At 37.9% G+C, this 25,731-nt stretch overlaps 1 protein-coding gene across 5 annotated transcripts in view; it reads right to left on the bottom strand.

Annotated features, from left to right (window-relative positions):
- Positions 1–25,731, bottom strand: part of ORC3 (origin recognition complex subunit 3) — a 61,218-nt gene that overhangs the window by 11,475 nt on the left and 24,012 nt on the right. For all 5 annotated transcript variants that reach the window (XM_029223772.1, XM_029223773.1, XM_029223774.1 and 2 more), the window contains 3 exons: positions 17,024–17,140; positions 16,068–16,147; positions 1,764–1,897 (listed from right to left, as the gene is read on the bottom strand). In XM_029223772.1, coding sequence (XP_029079605.1) covers positions 1,764–1,897; positions 16,068–16,147; positions 17,024–17,140 — 331 coding nt within the window. The remainder of the gene's footprint in view (positions 1–1,763; positions 1,898–16,067; positions 16,148–17,023; positions 17,141–25,731) is intronic.

Here is a 25,731-nt window from a genome sequence, read left to right as displayed (position 1 = left end):
GCCACTTTTGAAAACAGAAAGTACATTTATTCAAGACACTCGTTTTGCTTCAACTTACAAAATTCTTTATCCTTCAGACAGTTAATCATCTTAATTACCAACCTTCCCATTTCTAAAAGCTGTGTTCCTTTATTTAATATTAGCACATCACAGGATTTGTTCACTAGCTTATGTTACATGAACTCTAATTAAAATTATTATAATATCTGCAGTTTCATTTTACAAAAATCCCTGAGTCTGATTTTGTAAAAGATTGAAATTTACCTAATTTATCTTATATTCTTCTAAGTCTTTTACCCTGTTTATATCCTTAAGGGCAGCCCCTCACTGTCCCAGTGACCCTAACTAGGTGGCGACTGTGAGTCCGTGAGAAAAAAAAACAATAAGCTGGTGATTAAGAAAGAGATGGGTTCCAGGCTGGGTACTACCCTAGCTAGCTACAAGATCTCAAGCAAGCTCCTTCCTCTTCCTGGGCTTTAGTTTCTGTTGCAGCTGGACTCAATAATCTCTATGATACCAATTTCCAGCCCTTTAAAATGTTTATGATTTGAAAATGGTTCAGCTCACTTGTCCTGCAAATGCACTGCAGAGCAATAATGCCTGTGCGTGATCTGGAGGGAGCCCCTGGTACCATGGGGTGACACTTCCTCATGCTCATGCCCCTCCAGTCAAGTAGGCTGGCTCTTTCATCTTGCACTGGCTCAGCACTCATGGGGCCTAGCGCTGCAGCTATGGAGAGAGAGGGAGGGATTCAGCAAAAGACGTTTCCTAAATCTAAAGGATTTAAAGACAAAGGGACACTTGCCAAACACAGAAAGGATTGATAGGAACATTCCAAGTGCAATGTTTTCACCATGCCTTGGTTCGATCCGTGTGCTTATACACCAAGTTGCCTCTTTTCCCCAGACCCCATTAAAAATTTCCCTCAATAGGGGAAAATAAGAAGTGCACAGTCATTTTGCTTGTTTTACTGAAGGAGTACTATACTTTGGTGCTAGAAACAGAGCAAGGGAAGAGCCCATGAAAAGTTAAACATCAGTATCAATCCACTGAGCCCCCTCAGAACAAAGAAGTCCTGGAGCATCGGAGTGCTGAACAGGCTGCCTGTGCACAAGCAGGCATCCCAGCGTTCGGCAAACACAGCGAATCCTGTGCAGGTCACGCAAGGTAAAGGAAACTGTGCCCTCCTCCAACACTGAGGAATGCCAGGCTGCCACAGTTCATTGAGGACTGAAAGATTCAAGCTTTGTAAACCTGACTGAAGCAAACCTCATGCATATTTTGGTAATCAGCATGCCAATGAGCCTCGCTGCTGTGAAAGCAGTTCACAGCTATTAATTTTCAGGCTTACAAATAATTTATGCAGTGTTTTTGAAATCTATAAAGAACGTGATGAAATGCTTAAGAAAAACATCTAAAAGGAGTCCTTAATTATGATGCCCTGCTACTCTCTCCAATCTTTTTGATTTCTTTTTGCTGCCCTTTTTGTTTTCTCCCCTGAGGTGAGTCCTCAAAACTGTCCATCTGGAGAAAGAAATTTCTTTCCTGCCCATTTGATAGTTTTCATTGTTTAAACCAAATCTGGAAGAGAACCATTTGGCTTAGTTGTCACGTTGTGCTATTCTGAGGCTTGGTATACTGACTGATCACAAACTACGTTACCTCTTCATCTCTCAACACATCGGAACGTGGGGTTTTCCATGTTATTTTATAGTTAAATGACTGTCATAGCCAGTAGAATTGGCCAGATATTATATTCTCACCATCGAGGCTCTGAAACTGGGCCAGGAACTCCTCTATTCTCTTTGCTGTGTTGCCAAGCTGCTTTTCAGAAGAGGACTTAAAAACCTTGAAACATTTCTGAAGCATGGCCATCAGTTCATCCTTTGCCAACATCCTAGAACAGAATCAGTGACAGGAGATGTAATATAACTGGAAAATTCATGTACTTAAAAAACACTGTCTACATTTTAAATGTTTCTGGTCAGAAGAAGATGGTATAAAATGCTTCATTGGTAGCTACCAACTTTTTGGGGGGAGACTTTCCTCAATGTATGTGATATTCAGAAGTATTCAGAAGAGTTCTCATGATAAAGCTCAACTTGGAAAGTTTACAATCTGGGTTCATAGACTGGTTCTGGCACTTACTATGTTTGTAACATAGAACACTTTACTAAACATCTTTGATCTTTGGCTTCCTTGCCTGTGAAAGGGAAATAGGAACTCACCTATTTCACAAGGCAGATGGAAGCTTAAGAATTCAATAAGAAGATGCATTTGAATGAGCACAGTGCTTTTACCACACAGCAGGCATTTAAGGTTAGTTTCCCTTTCCTTCAGATCTAAACATAAATAAGAGACAAGAAACGTCTGCTGAGGATGTAACACTCATGCTAAATGAAACCTGTTTGAAATGACCAAAAAAGTATTATCAGTGATTTCTTTATTATTTTAGCTAGGCTTTATATCTTCTATGGGCTTTGTTAACACCAATCAGTAAATCCACTGAACTTTAAAACTAGTAGGCAATTCTGCTTGTTCTATATAGCATAGGTAGAATGATTCTGTAATTCCTTCAAGGCCACAGAGGAAATCTTTGTTAGACATGGAAAATGAACACAGATATTCTAAAATTAAGATCCTGTTTTCAGGGTCATTACTTATAGGATCTCTCCCCTAAGATCATATTCAGTAACAGATGAAAGTACAATGATTAAAAGTTCTTACATTAATCATGAAAGAAAACAATCGACCAAACCCAGAATATGGGTCATTCTGTAAGAAAACTATCTTATGTTTGACGTTTTTCATAGTAAAAAATTTGGGGAAAATATTATTATTACTAAGTTAGAGAAAAAAATGAAGCTAAGTAGACTATGATTACCTCAAAATTAAGCTGGTTACTTCAACTAAAATTTAAAACCAAACAAAAAACAAAAAAAAAGACCCAGAACAAAAGCAAACGAACAAAACAGTCACACAACCAATAAATACAGAAACTGGCAGGGGTGGACAAAAACGTAAACTTTTCCCTAAAGAATATAAAATCTTCTCTTCCTCTTTCTACAACAATGAAATAATTATCCAAAGTGTAATCTTTATCTGTGAATGAAGGGCAGCTAACAAACATGTCAAAGACAACAAAGCCAACACATTTAATTCTTGATTACATTTGAGATTATTTTAAATTTCTGGCTTTCTATTGCCCAGATGTAGTCAAACTATTAAGAGAAGAGCGTTAACTCGAAGTCAGATACGGTTGAACAATCTGTCATACGCGAACTTAAGCCCTACTCAGACTAGATCAGCATTTCCAGGCTCCAAGGAATCCCGGGCACTGGCTTGTTGTAAGGGCAGAGGCTGAGGAAACGCTCGAGGAGGTCTAACCTGCAAGAGCAGCACCCTGAGGGCTAGCTCCCCAGGCCACAGGCAGCCACACTTCACATCTCTTTGCAGCTTACAGAACTGAATATTGAGGAGGGCAAAGCCCAGCCTATTATTCATTTTCAGGATGCAATAAAAAATGGCATTATGTCACATAATTTTGAAATCTAACTTTACCAGTCATAATTTTTAACGTGGCATTTGATTGGAAGGGGTAGCTCTTTCATCTCAGGTATAAACTTCCAGGGATTCAGACAGTTATTACTCTTTTTATTCTTAGCCAAAGACTATGTTCTTATTGTTTCCAAAGTAACAAAAGACCTTATACGTTCCCAAGTACTCTCAGGTTTAATATAAAACAAGACTTGAAGTAAGGTTGATTAGAGCAAATAATGTGAACCCAATAAAGTCATTAATTGAAATTTTTCAATTAAATTATATATATTTACACAAAGAACAAACAAAGATGCCTGCTATCATCACTATTATTCAGCATCATTCTAGAATCTATTCTACAACAATAAAAATGAAGCAAGTGGTACAAACATCAGAAAGGAAGATGAAATTTATTATTTGCACAGGATACAACAGTAAGGTTAGAAAGTCTAAGAAAGCTACAGAAGTATTAAAGAGTGTAAAAAGGGTGGGTGCATATAAGGCAAATACATATGTGTGTGTATATGTACATACACGTCAATACCTTACATTTACATGTAATCAATGTCTTAACATTAAACTATGGAAAAAAGAGCATGTTCAAAATGGCAACAAAAACTATAGAATAGGGCTTCCCTGGTGGCGCAGCGGTTGAGAGTCCGCCTGCCGATGCACTGCCGATGCAGGGGACACGGGTTCGTGCCTCGGTCCGGGAAGATCCCACATGCCTCGGAGCGGCTGGGCCTGTAAGCCATGACCGCTAAGCCTGCGCGTCCGGAGCCTGTGCTCCGCAACGGGAGAGGCCACAACAGTGAGAGGCCCGCGTACCGCAAAACAAACAAACAAACAAACAAAAACTATAGAATATTATGACAAATGTGTAAGACATAGCAAAAAAATGAAAGCCCTGAATAGGCATTTTAAGTTCTAACTCTCAATACTGTAAAGATATAAATTCACTCCAAATTAATCCAAAATTTAATACTTTTTGAAACAAAATTCCAGTGGGCATTTTTTAAAAGCCAAAAGAAAATCACTCTGAAATTAATCTGGAAAAATAACTGTTCCTAAAACAGGAACAAAGTGTGTATACTTGAGTGTATGTAGTGAGTGGGGCTATTAATATATCAAAAGGTATACGCTACAGTGATTAAAATCAGATGGTACTTTGTATAGGAATAGACAGGACGATAGAAGGAAATAAGAGTCTAGAAAGAGATCAAGGTATATATGAGAATTTGGTACATGACACAAAGGTACCACTTCAAATCAGTGGGGAAGAGATGGGGAGTACTGGAAATAACTAGTTTGAAAAAAACAGATCATTGTCTCAATATATTTCAGAAAGAATAAAAATGTTGGGGAGGGGAAAGAACCAGTCCATCGATCATGAACTACTAGGAGAAAAAAAGAAAACTATTTAAGTCTGGTAACATCCAGCATCAGCAAGAGTACAGGGAAATAAATACTGATACATTGTTGGTGCAAGTGTACAATAGTGTTTATATTTTAGACTCAGAAAGTCTATGTACTTATTTTGTGGAAATAAATATACTAACATGCAAACACAAACTCACCCTCAGTGATTACTGTTTGTAACAATAGAGAATTAGAAACAACCTAAACATATATCAAACAAGGGACTAATTAAAGTGTTACACTTTCAAAACAAGGGATACTACATAGTGGGGATAAATAATGAAGTAATACAAGTGATGACAGCTAATATTTCTACGCACAGGTATGTATACCAGGCATCATTTTATCTCCACAACACTGTATGATGAGATACTATTATTATTCCCATGTTAAGAGGTGAGAAAACAGAGGCACAGAAGACTCAAGTAACTTGCCCAGAGTCTGGTTGGCAAAGCTGGGATTTGAACCCAGTCTGGCTGGGCATCCGTGCTCTTACCGATGATCTTATAGTGCATCTCAAGACACAATGTCCGGTAGAATATTAGGAGCAAAACAAATAACTACCATGACAAAAACCAATCAGACAAATCCAAAAAACAAAAAAAATGCAAATTGTGGAACACTGTATAGTATGATTTAATATATGTTTGTGCCTGCAAAAAAAATCTGAAAGTACAAACTGCCAACAGTGGATGACTGGCTTTCAAAGTTATATAACACAAGGAGTAATGTCAGAAAAGTACTGTTATGTTTTCATTTAGATTACTGTTAGAGTGACTCCAGCAAGCACTTTGGACAAACCACACCTAACTGAACAAAATTAACTAAAAATGACTAAAAAATAAAAATTAATTTTATCCCCCCAAAGTTTGTTACATATAGCAGCCCAAATAGAAAATTAAGGATTGAGGGACTTTCCTGGTGGCACAGTGGTTAAGAATCTGCCTGCCAATGCAGGGGACACGGGTTCGAGCCCTGGTCCGGGAAGATCACACGTGCCACGGAGCAAAAAAGCCCGTGTGCCACAACTACTGAGCCTGCACGCTAGAGACCACGAGCCACAACTACTGAGCCCATGTGCCACAACTGGTGGAGCCTGCACACCTAGAGCCCGTGCTCCCCAACAAGAGAAGCCACCGCAATGAGAAGCCCGCACACCGCAAGGAAGAGTAGCCCCTGCTCGCCGCAACTAGAGAAAGCCCATGTGCAGCAACGAAGACCAAATGCAGCCAAAAAAAAGAAGAAAATTAGGATTGAGTCTAGCCACCAGACCAGCATTTTTCAAACTGGGTTTTCAAAATGGGTTTCAACCATTATTAGTCAACAAACCATTCATTCATTCATTCAGTCAGTCATTCAATAAACATTTACTGAATACTTACTAATACCAGGCATGGTTCTGGGCATTTAATATACACCTCAGTGAATCAAAAAACCCTGTCCTGGGCTTCCCTGGTGGCGCAGTGGTTGAGAGTCCGCCTGCCGATGCAGGGGACACAGGTTCGTGCCCCGGTCCGGGAAGATCCCACGTGCCGCGGAGCGGCTTGGGCCCGTGAGCCATGGCCGCTGAGCCATGGCTGCTGAGCCTGTGCTCCGCAACAGGAGAGGCCACGACACTGAGAGGCCCGCGTACCGGGGGAAAAAACAAAACAAAACAAAGAAACCCTGTCCTCATGAAACTGACATTCTAGCTGGGCTGGGGGGTGGTGCAGAGATAACAAACACTATCTCATATTACTATATATGTTAAAAATTGGTATTATGGAAAAATATTGAGCAGAGTTGGGGGGGAAGGGTTTGAGGGCAGGTAGGTTTCAATTTTAAAATAGTTATTAGGCCTCACTGAGATGACATTTGATCAAACATGTGAAGGAGGTAAGAGAGTCATACAAGAACCTAGGAGAAAAACTTTTCCTGAGAGAAAACAATGCATGCAAAGGCCCTACGGTGGGTATATGTCTGGCCTGTGCAAAAAAACAAGGAGGCTGAGGTTACACAAGTGGAAGTCGAGACCGAGTGGTAGGAAATGAAATCAGAGAGAGGGAATGAAGGGCTAGATCATGTATGGTCATTGTATAGATGGTGGTTTTACCCTGAGTGAAAACGGGAGTTTTGAGCAAAGGAGTGACATTATCTGACATATTTTAATAGGATTATTTTGACCGCTATTTTGAGAAAAACCTGTAAGGGAGCATATGTGGAAGCAAGGAAGCCAGTTAGGAGGTGATGGCAATAATCCAGATGAGAGGTGACGGTGCCTTGGACAATGGTGGTACCAGTGAGGGAAGGTGGCAAGAAGAGGTTTGGTTCTTGAAATATTTTGAAGGCAGTACCCAAGTTTTTGGCTTTGAACAATTGGAAGGATAGGGAGACTGCAGGAAGATTCTAGGTTTCAGGGGAAGATCAGGCATTCAATTTTGAACATGTTAACTATGAGCTGTATATCATATATCCAAGTGGAGGTGTCAACAGGTAGATGGACATAAGAGTCTGGCACTCAGGAGAAAAGTGTGGGCTCTTGATTAAGCCCTGGGGCACTGTAAAGTTAGGATGTCAGGGAGAAGAGAAATTACCAAAGAAGACTGAGGGGGAGGAACATGCACTGAGGTAAGAGGAAAACCAAGAGAATCTAGGCCCTAGAAGTCATTAAGGAAACAGTGATGAACCGTGTTAGATGCTGATAACAGGTTAATGCAAATGAAGACAGAATTGATCATTAAAAACATTTAGCAACATGAGCGTTGCCGGTGACCTTGATCAAAGTATATTGCTAGAGTGGAAAAACCAAATCAGCTAAAGAGAGAAGAGAGGAGAGAAACTGGAGATAGTGTGACAATGCTTTCAAATTTTGGTGGATTCCATCTAGCATTTACTTTAAAAGAAATAGAATAAAATTGAAAAGTAAATACAGTTGTCCCGCGGTATCTATGTGGGATCGGTTCCAGGACCCCTGAAGATACAAATATCCGAGGATGCTCAAGTCCCTTACATTAAATGGCATAATATTTGCACATAACCTACGCATATCCTCCCAGATACTTTAAATCATCTCTAGATTACTTATAATATCTAATACAGTGTAAATGCTATGCACATAATTGCAAATACAATATAAATACTATGTAAATAGTTGCCAGTGCGTAGCAAATTCACATGCTTTTTTTTCTGCTTTTTAGAACTTCTTGGAATTTTTTTTTTTTTAATATTTTCAATCTGTGGTTGGTTGAATCCATGGATGTGGAACCTGCAGATACAGAGAAAAACTGTACCAAAGTCTAAAAGTTTGAAAGCCAGCACGCTGGACTACTTTAAAGAGAAAGGAAAAACAAACACATCTAAGACACGTTTCATTAATGCTGAAAAAGCTATTATCTTTAACCAACTTGATTAAGTGATTATATCACTTTTGTGTAAATGGTTCAAAACAGACTGTGATACTTCATGTGTTGAAAGCTTTATAGGTTGTTATTTTTAAAAAAAGTTTCCTTAACTAAGACAGAAAGAGAATCATTTAGCAACCATTTGAAAGCAATCATCCTGCAGGGCAATGAGTGTTCTGCTTCATCATGCAGAAAGGCAACAACTTCTGGTTAAGTACTGATTATATAAACATCTGATTGAGAACAGGCTAGAAGGAGAAACTGGCCAATCCATGGCTAATGCAAAGATCTTCCGAATAATAAGTTCTCAAGTTCTAAACAGATACTACCAGTATAAAACAGCTTCAAAAAATATTCAAACACTCAAACCTGCAAATATATCAACAAAGACTAGAAGAAACCAAAACAAAAAGGCTTACAAAAGAAACATTCAGAGATTGTCTTCTTCCAAGACAACACAACAAAGTAATCACATATGATCCTAACAAGTGAAATAGAAACCAAAAATATGCATAATTCCTTTTAACCTTGATATTTCATATCAGACGCCACTTCCTCCAAGAAACTGTTCGACCTCCCAAACAGAGGTTAACTGTCCAGTCTATTGTTCCTTAGTGCCCTAGACCTCACCCAGCACAGCACTTATTACTCTGTATTCTACCTGCCTGTCTACTTATCCACCTTAATCTCCCACTTGGCCAAAATTCAGTGTGGGTAAGGACCCCACACTGTGTCATCTTTGTCATCAGTCAGTGACTCCACGTATCAAGTATTAAAAAAACATTTTTTTAAATGGATGAACAAGGCAATGGCCATGCACTGAAAAAGAATTTCATGACCTAATGTGAAGAATAATTTCTCTATTTTCAAATTGGCTCATGCAGGGGAGCACCTGAAAGTCACGGGGCCCTTTGTGGAACACCATGCTCTTTTTAGTATGTCAAAATGAATCAAGTTAACTCTACCATATGGTTAGAGACAACTTTAGAAACATAAAATATATACCTATTTTATTGATGTACTACAAAAGTACAATCCTGAGTTCAGAAGAAATAAAGTTGTCAAACTCAGTTTGATCAGCAATTTCTGATTTTTTTAAATTAATATTTCTTAGCTACCTGTTCATTTTACTAGCAAAAAAGTGGCAGTACACACTAAATTTTTAATAAAGAAAAACAAAATACAAATGCAGATCTTGTTTCTGTTTATTGAGATAAAAACCATTGTTCACTATTAGCAGTGGAATACCTTAGTCTAGTTTTGGAACTAATTTGAGATCAACTGCCTGAAGCCATCCAGCTTCTTTTTCTTTGATGGCTTCATTTTTTCCCCTCAATTTTGTACCCCTTTTTTATTCCCCTTTATTTTCTAGAACAGCGTTTCTCAAAGTGTGGTCCCTAGACCACCTGTCCAAATGTGGTGAAGTGCTTCTTAAATGCAGATTCCTGCTGACCACCACACCCAAGCGCCCAGCAGTCAGATCAGAATCTTTGTGGGGAGGGTAGAAATCTATACATTTAATACCTCGACTGATTCTTATGTACACTAAAGCCTGAAAACCATTACTCCAAAAACAGTGCCACTCAGCATCTTCTGCTTTAAAATGAGCTTCAACAATTCAGCTGTTTGATTTTACCACCAGCACACAGAAAATTGTGGAGGGCCTGATATGATGCAAATTCAGGATTAGCAATCCCTGTTCTAAAAGAAATCATATTTTAGTGGTGCAGCCTCACATAGCTTCCGCATGGATAAATCTTGATCATCAAAAGTTAGATTATTGCTATTTAGGAAGCACCTCATATACTGTGGAGCTGTGTCATTTTTCATAACAAGATCTTTAAATATCACCAAAATTTGATCTGCAAAGTCAGGAAACAATGCATTATTTAGACTCTAAATCTCTAGCCTCTTTGAACTAAGCTAAAGTGATCAAATGTTAATATTATTACTTGAGTCATGTTTTTTTAACTCAATGAAAGCTGAGCTGACCTGCTAATATATTACTGTTTAACTCAAAAGCCTTATTCAGGAATTAGAATAATCTCTTTCAGCCTAAAGTAAATTCCCTCAGCTATCACTCAACTTCAATTTACAAATGTATTTCTATGGCAAGCTCATAAGGTTGCTCTTGGGATAAGCAGACTAGACACTGTGGCTCCTTTCATATGCATGCCTGCACACTGTGCCAAGATGAAGAGTGTCAAGATGGGAGGGGGTCTGAGGCCACAGAAGCTTGCTCTGCTGGCTCATTTTAAAATTTGGGGGGCTTCCCTGGTGGCACAGTGGGGGCCCGTGAGCCATGGCCGCTGAGCCTGCGCGTCCGGAGCCTGTGCTCCACAACGGGAGAGGCCACAACAGTGAGAGGCCCGCATACCGCAAAAACAAAACAAAAATAAATAAAAATAATAAAATAAAATTTTGGGTATGCTCTCATCATGGACTACTGGCCACAAACCCATATAAATTTCTTTTTATACTACCTCTCGAATAATTGGAATAGGGCTGAAAAACTGACTGAACTTTGTTTGAAGATTCGGACTTATATTCCAGCTCTGCCAACTGCAGAAAAGTCACTCAACGGTTCTGACTTTGGTTTCCTTATTGGGGAAAAACAATGGGATAACTCTAGATGAGGGATTTTCAGTTGACAGGGTCGGGGGCACAGTAAATTCTCCTAAGAAGAGGGGCACACTTTTCATTACCCCCAATCTAAGAATCATTGCTGTGGTGCTCCACTGGTACTGCTGGTAGAGGGTAGTGTGCTCCAGTCCAGCTGAGCTCTCATGGGCCTATAAGTTGAGGACTTTATGATTTCTGTCAACCCATAAAACCTTATTACTGAAGCACGGTTTTTCAAATTTTAAAAATTCTCTGTCTAGTGTTGGATTTTTAGGTGGCTGTCTAGAAATTTTCTCCAATAGAAAACAGATCAATGTTTCCTCTTAATGTTTTTCATGCCTGACAAGGAAAAGCCACTCTCCCAGCTCAATGCTCAGTTAGTGTAATTTTTACCACGTTCTGTCCCCAAATGGTGTTTTAACTTAAATATACCCTTATATAATGACACGCAGTTGAGTGAAAATTAACCAACTCATATCGTATAAAAGAATGTGGTCTTCATGCTCCAAGAGCTGACTGAGAGAGCAAAGGTTATGGAAGACATGCAGGACCCTTGTACTCATGTCAGATTATGACATATTATAAATGCATGCTCTCATGCCATGGTGCAACTGAGCCCACGCGCCACAACTACTGAGCCCACGTGTCTCAACTAGAGAGCCTGCGTGAGGCAAACTACAAAGCCCACACGCTCTGGAACCCACACGCCACAACTACAGAGCCCAAGTACCCTGGAACTCGTGCACCACAACTAGAGAGAGAAAGCCCACACACCACAGCTAGCGAGAAGCCCACGCGCCGCAACAGAAAGAGCCCGTGTGCCGCAACAAAGATCCCCACGTGCCACAATGAAGACCTGACGCAGCCAAAAAAGAAAAAAGTTAAAAAAAAGAAAAATGCATGCTCTCCACACATCAGTGTCTGCTGCCTACATTTTTAAATAACTGTGATATAAAAAAAAAAACAAAAACTGTGATATAAAATTCTATAGGTCTTTTTCCACTCATGAATACTTGACATTTTTCAACATTATTACAAGTTCCTTGTAAATATTTTTAATTGAGATATAACTGACATATAACACATTAGTTACTGGTATACAATACAATATATGTATATTTTGTGAAATGATCACCACAATAAGTCTAGTTAATATCTGTCAACTCATGTAGTTACAATTTTTGTTTCTTTTGATGAGAACTTTTAAGATCTACTCTCTTAGCAACTCTCAAATACACGATACAATATTATTGACTACAGTCACCCTGCTGTACATTACATTCCCAGGGTTTCTTTATTTTACAACTGGAAGTCTGTACCTTTTGACCACCACCAATTTGCCCACCCCCCCACCTCTGGCAACCACCAATCTGTCCTCTGTATCTATGAGTTCATTGTTATGGCAGGATTTCCTTCTTTTTATTTCTGAATAATACACACACACACACACACACACACACACACACACACACACACACACACAATCTTCCTTATCCATTCATCCATTGATGGACACTTAGGTTGCTTCCATGTCTTGGCTATTGTAAACAATGTTGTAATAAACATAGGGGTACAGATATCCTTTTCAGTTAGTGCTTTTGTTTCCTTCTGATAAATACCCAGAAGTGGGATTGCTGGGTCATAAAGTAGCTCTATTTTTAATTTTTTGAGGAAGCTCCACACTGTCTTCCATGGTGGCTGCACCAATTTACATTCTGAACTGGGTACAAGGGTTCCCTTTTCTCCACACCCTCATCAACACTTGTTTTTCTGTTTGTTTTAAAAAAAATTATTTATCTATTTTTGGCTGCGTTGGGTCTCCGTTGTTGGGTCTTCGTTGCTGCGCACTGGCTTTCTCTAGTTGTGGCGAGCGGGGGCTTCTCTTCGTTGTGGTGCACGGGCTTCTCACTGCAATAGCTTCTCATTTCGGAGCTTGGGCTCTAGGTGTGCGGGCTTCAGTAGTTGCGGCACGTGGCCTCAGTAGCTGTGGCTCGCACACCCTAGAGCGCAGGCTCAGTAGCTATGGCGCACGGGCTTAGTTGCTCCGCGGCATGTGGGATCTTCCCGGACCAGGGCTTGAACCCGTGTCCCCTGCATTGGCAGGCAGATTCTTAACTACTGCGCCACCAGGGAAGTCCAACACTTGTTATTTCTTGTCTTTTTGATGATAGCCATTCTGACAGGCAATATCTTATTGTGGTTTTGATTTGCATTTCCTTGATGATTAATGATGTTTAGCACCTTTTCATGTACCTGTTGGCCATCTGTATGTCCTCTTCAGAGAAATGTCTATTCATATCCTCTGCTCATTTTTTCATCAGATTTTTTTTTCTGTTGTGTTGTGTGAGTTCTCTATATAATTTAGATATTAACCCCTCATCAGATATATGATTTACAAATATTTTCTCCCATTCTGTAGGATGCCTTTTCATTTTGTTGATGGTTTCTTTAACTGTGCAGAAGCTTTTTAGTTTGATGTAGTCCCACTTGTTTACTTTTGCTTTTTTGCCTTTGCTTTTGGTGTCAAAGCCAAAAAAACACTGCCGAGACCAATATCAAGCACCTTACCACTTATGTTTTCTTCTAATTTTATGATTTCAACTCTATGTTCAAGTCTTTAATCCATTTTGAGTTGATTTTTATGTATGGTGGAATATAGTGGTCCAGTTTTCCCAACACCATTTATTGAAGACTGTCCTTTCCCCATCGTATATTCTTGGCTCCTCTGTCATAAATTAATTGCCCATGTAAACATGGGTTTACTTCTGGGTTCTCTATTCTGCTCCATTCATCTATGTGTCTGTTTTCATGCCAATATCATACTGTTTTGATTACTGTAGCTCTGTAATGTAGTCTGAAATCAGGAAGCATGATGCCTCCACCTGTGTTCTTCCTCAAAACTGTTTTGGTTCTTCAGGGTCTTTTGTGGTTCCACACAAATGTTAGGAATTAAGTACTTTTTAATGGTCAAAAAATATTTCAACAAGTAGATCTATGGTTATTTAAACATGTCAGTTTCCAGATAAAATGGATTTTTCAAGAGAAATATTGCCATTAAAGTACTTCTTAACAAAAATTTCAAATTGGAAATGTTACTAGACTATGTTTCTAACAGTACCTTAGTTTTTCTTTCCAAAGTAACATTCAGTGATCATTTTAACCTTATTTTCTCTTATGACTTCAATTATTTGACGACAGAAGACAAGAATGTCTGGTTTCCTAAATTCAGATATTTCCTACTTAGAATGCCTAAACTGATGAGTGTCCCTGACTTTTTCTCCACATCTAATCTGTACAAAGGGGAAAAGAAGAATTCCAGTTTGGAGGTTGCCAGATTCCTTTCTCTCTCGTAGTTCCCAGACTCTTGCCTGCCCTTGCTGTAGCAGCTATTGTATTTTTGATCCTTAGTGTTTTTAATATTCCTATGTTTCTGACCTCAGCTTAGCAAAATGACTGAAACTTTGCTTTCTGTTCATTGCTTCTGCTTTACTCAGATCCCCACAGCCCTATTTTAGAGCTTAGCAAAGAACAGTGGAAAGTATAACAGCTTTGAAGTCAGACCTGGATTAGAATCCTGGTTCCATCAACAACTATGAGATCTCAGGCAAATCACTTAAACCCTGTCTATGCTTCAGGTTCCTCAGCTGTAAAGTGTGGCTAACAGTGTCTGCCACAAATGTGCACTGAGTATTAGACTCAGTACTACTCAGGAAAATGTACTGAAAGTGCCCAACACAGCGTGGCACACAGCAAGCCTTCATAAACCTTGGTTACTACTGTTCAATAGTGCATACCATTACTATTATTGCTCACATTTCCTTACCCTAATTTGGAACTGGCATTCTTGATCCCTGACTTGAACCCCAAGATTGCCAGTGCCAGGGAGATGCAGAAGGAGAAGAACAAGTCCCTCCCTGACAAAGAAATCGGCAAATTTGGAAATACCCAACTGGAAAAGGAAGGCAATTACTAATCATGAAGGTTAAAGAGGAAACCCAGCAAGAATCAACTGGGTGTTTGAGATAAGTATGTTGACTTGAATAGAAAACAAAAGAAGTCTCAAAAACATTCCAGTTGAAGTATATAAATACATAGAAATCTGTTACTGGCATTTAAAAAAATGAAATAAAACATAGCTTTTCAGTGGCAATCTAGTTTCCATGAGGAGTTATTTTTCCAGATAGCATAAAATTCGTTTCCTATCTTAAGCTGCACCTGCTAGATTACTAACATTTGTATTATTAAGTCTCCGGACTTAAAGTGCTTTTAATGTGAATTTTCCTCCTACTGCGCCCATCTGTTCTTTTCTTGTGGGCCCAGGGGAAGCCAAGACTTAATAAATATTCAGTTCTCAGACTTCTTTATGATATTTTCATATAAGCATTTATATCCACTGAAGAAAATTATAAGACTGTGTTCAGAAACTTAACTCCACTTGATTTCCCTTTTCTCACTATCCACATGGTCATTATTTTTATGAAAGACTAAGAAGTCACCATACATATAAGAAGTAAAGCCAAGGAAAACAAATAATTATAACTTTAAAAGGTAAATTTGTCAGGGATAGTAAGTGATCTTTGATATCTGATAACACCAAGATATCTTATTTATTCATATAATATTAGACAAATAATTTATGACTTAGCCAATATTAAATTAATGTGGATAGAGCCAGCTCAGGTGGGAGAAGGCATCAGCCGTGGCCTCCTTCACAGGATGCATTTCACCCAGTGATGCTGCTCCTCTGCCCAACCAGGTCAGGGCCATGTGAGCTTGCTTTCCATGACCACCTTCCCTACCATGACAGCAAGCTGGCTGGATGGAAATGATCCATACCTAAGTTCTCCCTGTGTAGTGTCAATATTTCTCTAAATAAACACTCATTTTACTTAAAAAATAAAAAGTTCAAAAACAAGGTAAAACCAGCAAAGAAATGGATGGTTGCTACATTAAAAACACTATAAGCTACAAACATAAATTCAAGACATGTATAAATATTAGCTACAACATGGCTACTTATGAAACTCCCTGGCAGGCAGAGTTCTGGAGGCAGGTGTTACTTATTGGCAGGCTTAGAGCAGACAAAAAAGGAAAAAAACAAACTACCTCAGCAGCTGCAAAGCCGATGCATACTCCTCTGAATCCCGTATGTTCTTTTCTAAACACGTGCAGTACAGCTCTCTGATCTGGAAGTGAACAGCACACTTGTGAGGAATCAAAAGTGATCTCCTAAGTTTGCACACTACGTTTGGAAAAATCATAAATGGTCAAGTCAAAAAAAATAATGTCATTAAAAACAGCCACTTTCTGTAGATGACAACAGACTTGGCATATATCACATGGATCAGGCATTTACATAAAACACCGTTCACATGAAAGCAAAATGAGACCATATTGGGATTGGCTGATATCACCGGTCACTTTGCAATAAGAAAATTATTAAAATGATGATGTGATTACTAAAAAGGTTTAATGGCAGAAAATGTCTTATAAACAAGTCATTCTTACATATTTATATTTGTTCTCTAAACCGTTTGAGTTAAGGATGCAAAGATTTAGGAATACAGAATTCTTCCATTGCATTCACTTGACAGGTGGTTCACAGGTTTATGCTATGACACAAAGGCCAGCAGAGCATAATTTTGCAAGGAGCAAATTCTTAAACTGCCTCCCTTTAGCTCTGGGTGTAATGCAAGGTTAACCATTAAATGGTCTCTGGTTAACAGATTCCTTTTTCCATTTCACTAAAGTGGAGGATCAGCTCTCTCAGTATAAGTGACAAAGAAATGTTAAAGAAAACAAGTTTAAATGCCTTAGCACATGTACATTGGAGAGAAAGCAACACCACTTGGATTCATGTGGCTGTTTCTAGTTGTGGCCATCAGACAAAAAATACTGTTTCAGTAACGAGTAAAGTATACAGCTGGAATGGATTTAGATTGCGTACTCACTGCAAGATTTGGATCCATTTCAACTTCTGATGCCTGAATGCTACCAAACTCAAAGCAAAAAACCACGAATATTCCTACTTTGTAGATTCCAAATGAGTAAGTTCTGGTTACCTGTCGACCCAGTGGGTACTTGGGAAGAGAAGAGGTGAACTGATGAAGACATCTCAAAACCAGGAAGTAATTTGTATGGTAAACATGCAGGTTTTCTAGTAATGACTGTGTTTCCTCCTAAAAAAACAAAAAACATCATAGAATACATTACAAATATGTAAGCCAGCAATTAAGAGAATAAAATACTAAAATCTAATTCATGGGTATATATATATATAAAATTTCCAGAAAACTGATGAGAGAAGATTCAGAATTGCAAATTAACCTTAATCCTGAGAATTTTTAATGCACACAAAATCTAGGATAAAGGCTGGATATTTTGTATTTAGTGTCAAGTCTGGCGATATTTCACACACACCAAAATTAATATTGTAATTTAATTTCCTCCTACCTACAGCACTGCCACAATAACTTGGCCCCCAAAATACAAGTGTGCAAAAGAGCGCCCGTGGGATGCCTGCCCATGCTAGTCACCTGGTGTGTACCACAGCAAGGTATGCCCATCACCGTCTACCTCACTGGCATCAGAAGGGTGAGGAGATCACCAGAGCGCCCACTACCAATGTAATTAACGGTTGCTGAGGTTCCGCTTAAGATGTATGTATGCTTTTCTTAAAGTCCTGGTAAAGCTGTGTTTGAAAGGGAAGAAGGAGAGACTGTAGAAGAAATACTGCAGGTGTAAACCCCTGCTTTTTGCTGGGAATCTCCAATACTGGTTTAGTCACTTTACCAACTAAGGGGAAAAAAAAGTGAAAAAGAGCAATGTGAAGCCAACAAGCTTTATAATTTAGAATCCAACAAGTATGATATGGGAGATAGTGTCTTAAGAAACCTATGGGATGACTGAGCTCACAAATCAGTTTCAAAAGGTTTTTCTTGGGGGCGGGGGGTGGTTGGAAGTGATTATGTTTTCTAGAACCTTCTGAAATGGTTTAGAAATGATTTTAAAACACTACGTCCTATCAAGCATTTTTCAGGCCTCAAATACTTTTATCACTGCTTATTTCTGTAACATTTTCTTAAGAGGATTATGATCTGTGGCATGGTCTTCAAATTTTTTTCTCCAATGAGAAGTCAAATAAAGGACTTTAACTACTGGGCTGTCTTTTTTTTCAGTAATATCTTGCAGATACCCATTATTTTCAGTGGTCAACCATGCAGAAAATAATACCTCAGATATCAATAAATTCAAGCAAATCCAACATATATAAACCAACAAATCTGATATATTTTCCTAAACTCTAACTCAGAAATCAATTCCTTGGTCAGCGATCTATGGACCATTACCTGAAAGCATAGGGCAAATGAAAGAAAAGCTTTTAGTATCAAAATGTTTTCCCACCAGTATCCGAGTTAGTTGGAATTTCAAAAATCTAGGTCTCCTATCATAACAAAGGGTATTTTAACCACCACTGGCAAGGTATACTTTACTTCTATTTTCACTGTAAGCTATGACAGAGACTGCATAAAGCCACTAACTGTTTGCCTTGATGTGTGATTAAACAGCTTTTAAACAGGGGTAATATTCTGGAGAAAAAGGAATCTATTACTGAATAATAACCATACTTCTTGCTGCTTCATGCACTACCTATTACTTTTGCTTTGTGGAGTAACTGTAAATACAGATAACTAGGTGATACAGTAGAAATGAATGCCATCTTCACTGAATTTACTTGTATGTGGAGAGAAAAGAAATACCTGACACAGTATGGGCAATGTCACACGCTCAAGAACTATATGCCCTAGAATAAGTGTGAGAGGAGGGATACGAACATGTTTTCTCCCAGAATGTGGATCACATCCCCGTGCTGAGTGGAATGCTAGCATTTAAAAAACATTTTGTGTGGTTTTGTTCCTATAATATGGCAGACTATTTCATGTGAGGAAATGGAGTTCTGGTTCCAACATTGGAAATAAAACCGGCTACATGGGACTTAATTGAGAGAAGATCTGTGATATCTAAGAGATTTTCAAGAATAATTCTGACCATCCCAAATCTTTGCTTTATGTGCTGACTTTAGAACCTAATCTCCATATAAGAAAGATTCCACTGTTATTTATATCTGTGTGCTTATCAGCTGCAGCAGAAAACATCACAAATGACTAATTTAACTTTTTCACGTAACCTGTTCTCTAAGTTCTTTGTCTTGCTGAGATACCTATCTGCAAATGCCTTTATCTAGGCAGGGCAACAATCCTGATGCACTTTAGGAACACTTTTTCATAAACTTAAGTCTGGTTTTAATGTATGAGAAAATTTCCCACTTAATAAACACATTACAGCAGCATCACAGTATGCTCATGCAAAAGCAAAGCCTGTTGAAACAGTACTCCTGTTTTCCAAGCATTAAAGTTTTCCTCAGGCATCCTTTCTGTACCGTAGTCATAGCTGCCACTGTTTTATTTCATAGTTGTGTTTAGGATGGTCCTTTTCAACAGAGATACACTGCCTAGAAATATTTATTATTTCCCAAAGAGATATGTTTTCTTCTGTTCTTGAAACATGAAGACCTCTTGGTCTCTACTGATCTTTGAGACAGATACAGGAACAGTGTGCTGTAAGAAAAACAGAGCAGAAACAACCTCCTTGCTCTTCCTCAAACGTTCCAGACATGCTCCAACCTCAGGTCTTTTCCACTTACTGTTGCTCTGCTTGGGACTCTCTTCCTACAGATTCCTGCGTGGCAAGCTCTACAAGTTCCCTTTATTAAAGTCACCTTCTTGGTGAGGCTCTTATTTAAAATTTCAATCCCACTCCCCATGCACACCGTCCATATTCCCTTCCTTTCACTGTTTTCACCTTAGCAATTATCACTAACATAGATATTTTATCTACTCATCTTGGTAACAGATAAGCTCCACGAAGGCAGGGGGTTTTGACTGTTTTGTTCAGTCCTGTACTAGGTTAATACCTGGCGTACAGTAGTCACTCAAAAAATACTTGTTGAATGAGGAAGTGCATGAATGAATGGAGGCCAACACGCAGTCTCTCTCCTAAATAAAAGCAACCGCTTTTGTCTTGCTGGGTGTGGGCCAGACTTAACTAATTTTTCAAAAGAAGACAAAAGTCTGAATTTGTGATGTAAAATATCTCAATTTGTAAATGTTGCCTCAGATTAAAAACAAAAACCACTATGGACCTAAAAAATCACATTTATAGGAGGCTGTCAGTTGCCAGTCAACGTGTAATACACCCTTTTAAATCAGCCATCTCCAATCACTTCAATTCTGTCATTCATTCAAAAATCATTCATGTATTATTGTTTACTTACATGACAAGGCCTCTATCATTACTGATCTAGTTACTTTTTTTTGGAGAAGCCAATGACTATGTAAAACTTAATATATATATATATAGGTAAAGAAAACTTGAGTAGAATTACATTTGCCATGATGCTTAGTTTCGGCATTTATTTCTCTTCTTATTTCCATAGTATTTATCACTTTCGTGTCTAGAATGGTATGCATGGGGTGAAGAGTGATCTCAAGAAGATTACACGGAAGTATGTAAAAGTGACTAAATTTCTGCAATTTATTCCTTTCAGATCATGAAAAGCTGGTAAGACAAACACTGAATTTCTGGATGAAAACGCATCAAGTGTGTCCAAGAACACAGCATTTTCTTATTTATCATCTTGATAGAACTAAGTGTTATTTTTCTCATTAGAGAGAAATTTTGGCTGACAGTGTTTCCCAGATCACATGGCAGCTACCTAGAGAACAGCAAACCACCATTTTCTCCTAGCTCGTGAGTGGCCTGAGTGCCAGTCCTCTCATCTGTCTCAGGCTTTTGTCCTGCATACTCCTACCCCGGCATTTACATCAGAAGCACGTGATGAAGGGTTTGGATTTAAAGTGTCAATTCCTCACACACTACCAGGCTAACGCCTAGCTTGTTTGATCACGTTTGGTAGTTTGTTTGCAGTGGTTTTCTTTTTTCCTTCTCTTTTCCTTTTATTATTAATAAATCTATTATTAATAGATTCCCCCTTCCTTCTGCCCTTTGGTTCTGCCAAAAGAAACAGAAAGAAGAGGCATGGGCAAAGGTGAAAGGCAGGTCTGCAACAAACGCATAAGCATGCTAAATGGTGACCAGAAATCCTTGCCCTACCACTAACTTGCTCTGTGATTTCAGATATTTCACTTCCTTTCTCTTGGCTGCAGTTCCTCACTTGTAAAATCAGCATGCTGAATCAGATTATCTTTGTAATAGTAATATATTACAACTCTAAGATGTTCTCTTACTTCCCACTCTCAATGGAGTTAAAATCTAGTTGGGCACATAGGCATAGTGGCATGAAACATTAAAAGTCAGAATAATAAAACTTCAACTGTCACCTGCAAGAGACTGAATCTAAGTTTTCTACATACCATGAAGTTTAACCCTTTAAGGGCTGAGAACATGCCACATAGTTTTAAGTAAGAGTTGAATAAAAATACATAAATTGATTTTCTTAGATGAAGTACTTGGAATTAGTCACTCATTAAATATACTGAGGATAATATAATTTCTTGGCAAGACAGGACCAACATGAATAGTAGTTCATTACTAGTAATATAGAATGTGGTCGGTATAGAGAGCACAAGATTAAAATGGGCCTAATCTTAGATATGGTATTGGGACAATGCATAAAAACCACTAATTGGGAAAAGCTGTTAATATTCTCCCCCCCCCCCCCCTCCCCAACGCAAAACATTTGCTCATGGAAAGGAAGAGAATTTTTCACTATTAAAAATATTTCCAGGGACTTCCCTGGTGGTCCAGTGGTTAAGACTCCACGCTCCCAATGCAGGGGACCCAGGTTCACCCCTGGTCAGGGAACTAGATCCCACATGCCACAACTAAAAGATCCCACATGCCACAACTAAAAGATCCCGCATGCTGCAACTAAGACCTGGCACAGCCAAAAAAAAAAAATCTTTCCAGTATTTCAAGAACTAGGGTTTTTTTAATTATAGGATAATGATAACAGTTACGCAAATGTGATATGACTCCAAAATCTTCTTCAAAGCTCTCCTTAACACCTAACTTGAAACAAAATTTCAGGCACAAGCAAGAGTAAAAATTGTATCTCTGTAATTATGGTGAATTTGAAAGTCCTGTTTAAGGCACTTTTGACAGCTCAATTTCTCATGAAATATAGTTTCATAAATTAAGGATTTAAGTTAAAAAAAAGAAAGCTTGATTACTAAAGCAATACTATGGGGCAAAAGCATGGTAAAAATATATCTAGTCACTATTCCTATTTCACTTAAAACCTACAGCTGTTTACCATAATATTTTACCAAATTTAATTTCAATTAAACTTATGCACTAAAATGAAATTTTAATGAGGAATCTAAATGATTTAAGCAGTCAGAAAAAAATAATCAACAAGTAAATACAATCTTAGCATTCTAGAGCCAAAAGGAACTTTAAAGATTATTTGGTTAAACTTCTATTGAAGGCTTTGAAAGCTACTGAGTTATCAGAAGTTTGAATTAATGGGAGCTTGAGCAAGCTTATTCTGCTTAAACTTAGAAGAACTTGATTGTTGATTATCAGAGTACACGTTCTGGCCATTGTACCCAGCTGCACTGTACAACTGTTCAAGGACAGACTACTCAGAAATGAGAAAATGCACAGAATCATTACTCTTTCATCAGCTGTATGATGAAAGAGTAAAGATTCTAAGGTCCCACCTTAGTTTGAACTTCTTAGTGAATCTTCTACAAATGTACGTGATTGGGTTAGCTAAATTTTTAAACTTACAAGTACATTAAAAAAATTCATTCCTTAAGTTTACGAAATACAAAGCTGGTACACAATTTCAAAGCAGTATCTATGAAACTAAGGGTCCATAATTTTAAGGGAGTTGAAGTTTTTTTTGTCTTTTTGGGGTTTTTTTTACATCTTGATTCCAGTCAGAGGATAATTGAGATGAATAATTTGTTTAGGTTGAAATTTAGTAGCTTAGTTCTACACTTAAGAAAACAGGGTAAGGGAAACAATAAATAATGTTTCCTTCTAGGGAGTCAGTCTAATTCAGTGGTTCTTAAAGAATGGTCTCCAGACCAGCAGCATCAGCATTATCTGGGACCTTGCTAAAATGCAAATTCCTGGGGCCCAGCACAAGACTACAAAATCAGAAACTCTGGGGATGGAGCCCAGATATCTCTGTTTTAACAAGTCCTCCAAGTGATTCTGATGTATGCTAAGGTCTGAGAATCACTCATTTAGTTTATCAGAGTAGAAAGCAAACTAGACTTTTAGGGCAGAGACAATCTTGATATAAAGAGTATAAATTTCTCTCAATAACACGATGAGGTCTATGTCTTAGAAATCTGAATGTAGAAAATGGGTACAAAATGATCAATTCTAACAGTAGGTAAGTCTATATAACTATATAATCTATATGACTGTATAACAGAGTATTATATATAGTATGTATGTTATAGAATATATAAAACAGTATATTTATATTGATCTTAATTTTTATTATAGTGAAAAATAAATAGTAACAATATGATTTATATTTATAAGTTTTATTGTTCTATTTGTTTTTAACTCACTCTCACTTGCTGAACAGGCTTTGATTATCACTAATTCCTATGAGGAAATCATACTAAGAAATTATCATCCAATTTCAGAGATAAGGAAATTGAGGCTTAAATAGGGTAACTGATTTCCTCAAGTACACATCGAGGAGCAGCTAGAGTTCAAACCAAGATTTCTGAGGTCAAGATCAGGATCTCCCCCTGTATCGTGCAGTACCATATTACTGATTATCATATGGAGTTTCTTTTAATTTTTTTTTATTATAGAAAAATATACATAAAATTATCATGTATTTTAAAACAAAACTATAAAAAGAGAAAAAGAAAAGCATTATAAGAATAAAATAGTCAAAGATACTTTTGCTCTAAACCAGAAAAATCAACAGACATATTGATTAATTTTTTTCAGAGATATCTTCTGTCTTTTGAATTTACCAGGTAGCCTGCAGATGACTTTTTCAGGTTAAGGGTACAAATCTTTGTGCTCCTTCATATTTCTTACTATGTAAGTCTCAAGAAAATATGCCTCTAAATGATCAAATATGCGATCCCAAAATGAATACAGCAAGGATAATAAGAAATAGGGCTGATAAGTGCAACAAATACAAGCACAGCATAAATAAATGCTTAGAAAATACACAAAAAGTTACAGAAAAGCAAAGCTAAATGTCAGGCTATTTCTGTAACAGACCAGCCTAGACATTCTCTCCCTTTGTTATCTCAATGGTTAAAGGTACTCTTTAAAAATCTATTCCTTAAGACTTCCCTGGTGGCACAGTGGTTAAGAATCTGCCTGCCAACGCAGGGGACACGGTTCGAGCCCTGTTCCAAGAAGATCCCACATGCCATGGAGCAACTAAGCCCGTGCGCCACAAGTACCGAGCCTGCGCTCTAGAGCCCGCGCACCACAACTACTGAAGCCCGCGTGCCTAGAGCCCGTGCTCTGTAACAAAAGAAGCCACCACAATGAGAAGCCCGTGCACCCAAGGAAGAGTAGCCCCTGCTCACCGCAACTAGAGAAAGCCTGCACAGCAATGAAGACCCAACACAGCCAAAAATAAATAAATAAAATTAATTAATTAAAAAAAATCTATTCCTGGCTTCTGAAAATACTCTTGACAGAAAGTTCTAGCAGGAAATGCACTTGGCAACTAGCTGACTCAGCACAGAGCTAATCTACCTAATCTTGAAAAACTCAATAAACATGCACACCACCTCTCCCACTGGTTCTTAAGTTTCTTCTCTACTGAAATAGGGTTTGAAGACTTCCTATACTGCTCTGAAAAGATTACAGAGATTATTAAAATGATTATTAAACCCAATCTAGAAGTGATTATATATTATAGCTCAGTGTGGATTCTGCCTCAGAAATAACATTTAATAAAAGCCATTCTCCATTGTAATTATGTATGCCATAATTCGTTGCGTGCAGCAATGAAGACCCAATGCAGCCAAAAATAAATAAATTTATTTAAAAAAAAGGAGGTAAATTAGTATTTACCTATATAGAACACATGCCCTCTAGGAACTAATATTCTTTTATTCAAAATTTGAAAATAGTTTGTATCAGTAAAACCCACAGAGCACTAGGGCTTAACTTCAATCTCATCTTAATTTTATTACAATTTTCTAATAACTTTTTCCTTAAAAAGTTATAAAGAGTATGAAAATAAGTGTGACATTATGCATTCTAATTGTAAGGGACTTGTTAAATAAATGAAGGTAAATTCATTCAATAAAATATGATGCCACTCTTACAACTACATGTAAAAGAATAAAACTAGAACATTCTATAACACCACATACAAAAATAAACTCAAAATGGATTAAAGACCTAAATGTAAGACTGAAACCCAAAAAACTCCTAGAAGAACACGTAGACAGAACACTCTGACAATTCGCAGCAATATTTGTTTGGATCTGTCTCCTAAGGCAAAGGAAACAAAAGCAAAAATAAACAAATGGGACCTAATTAAACTTAAAATCTTTTGCACAGCAAAGGAAACCATCAACAAAATAAAAAGACAACTTAATGAATGGGAGTAAATATTTGCAAATTATATTACTGATAAGGGATTAATATCCAGCATATATAAACAGCTCACATAACTCAACTTCAAAAAACGAACAACCTGATTAAAAAATGGGCAGAACTGAATAGACATTTTTCC

Source organism: Monodon monoceros, unplaced genomic scaffold, assembly GCF_005190385.1.
Source record: "Monodon monoceros isolate NGI ecotype Baffin Bay Population unplaced genomic scaffold, NGI_Narwhal_1 Super_Scaffold_15, whole genome shotgun sequence".
Lineage (NCBI taxonomy): Eukaryota > Metazoa > Chordata > Mammalia > Artiodactyla > Monodontidae > Monodon > Monodon monoceros.
This window is presented reverse-complemented; position numbering and strand designations above follow the sequence as displayed.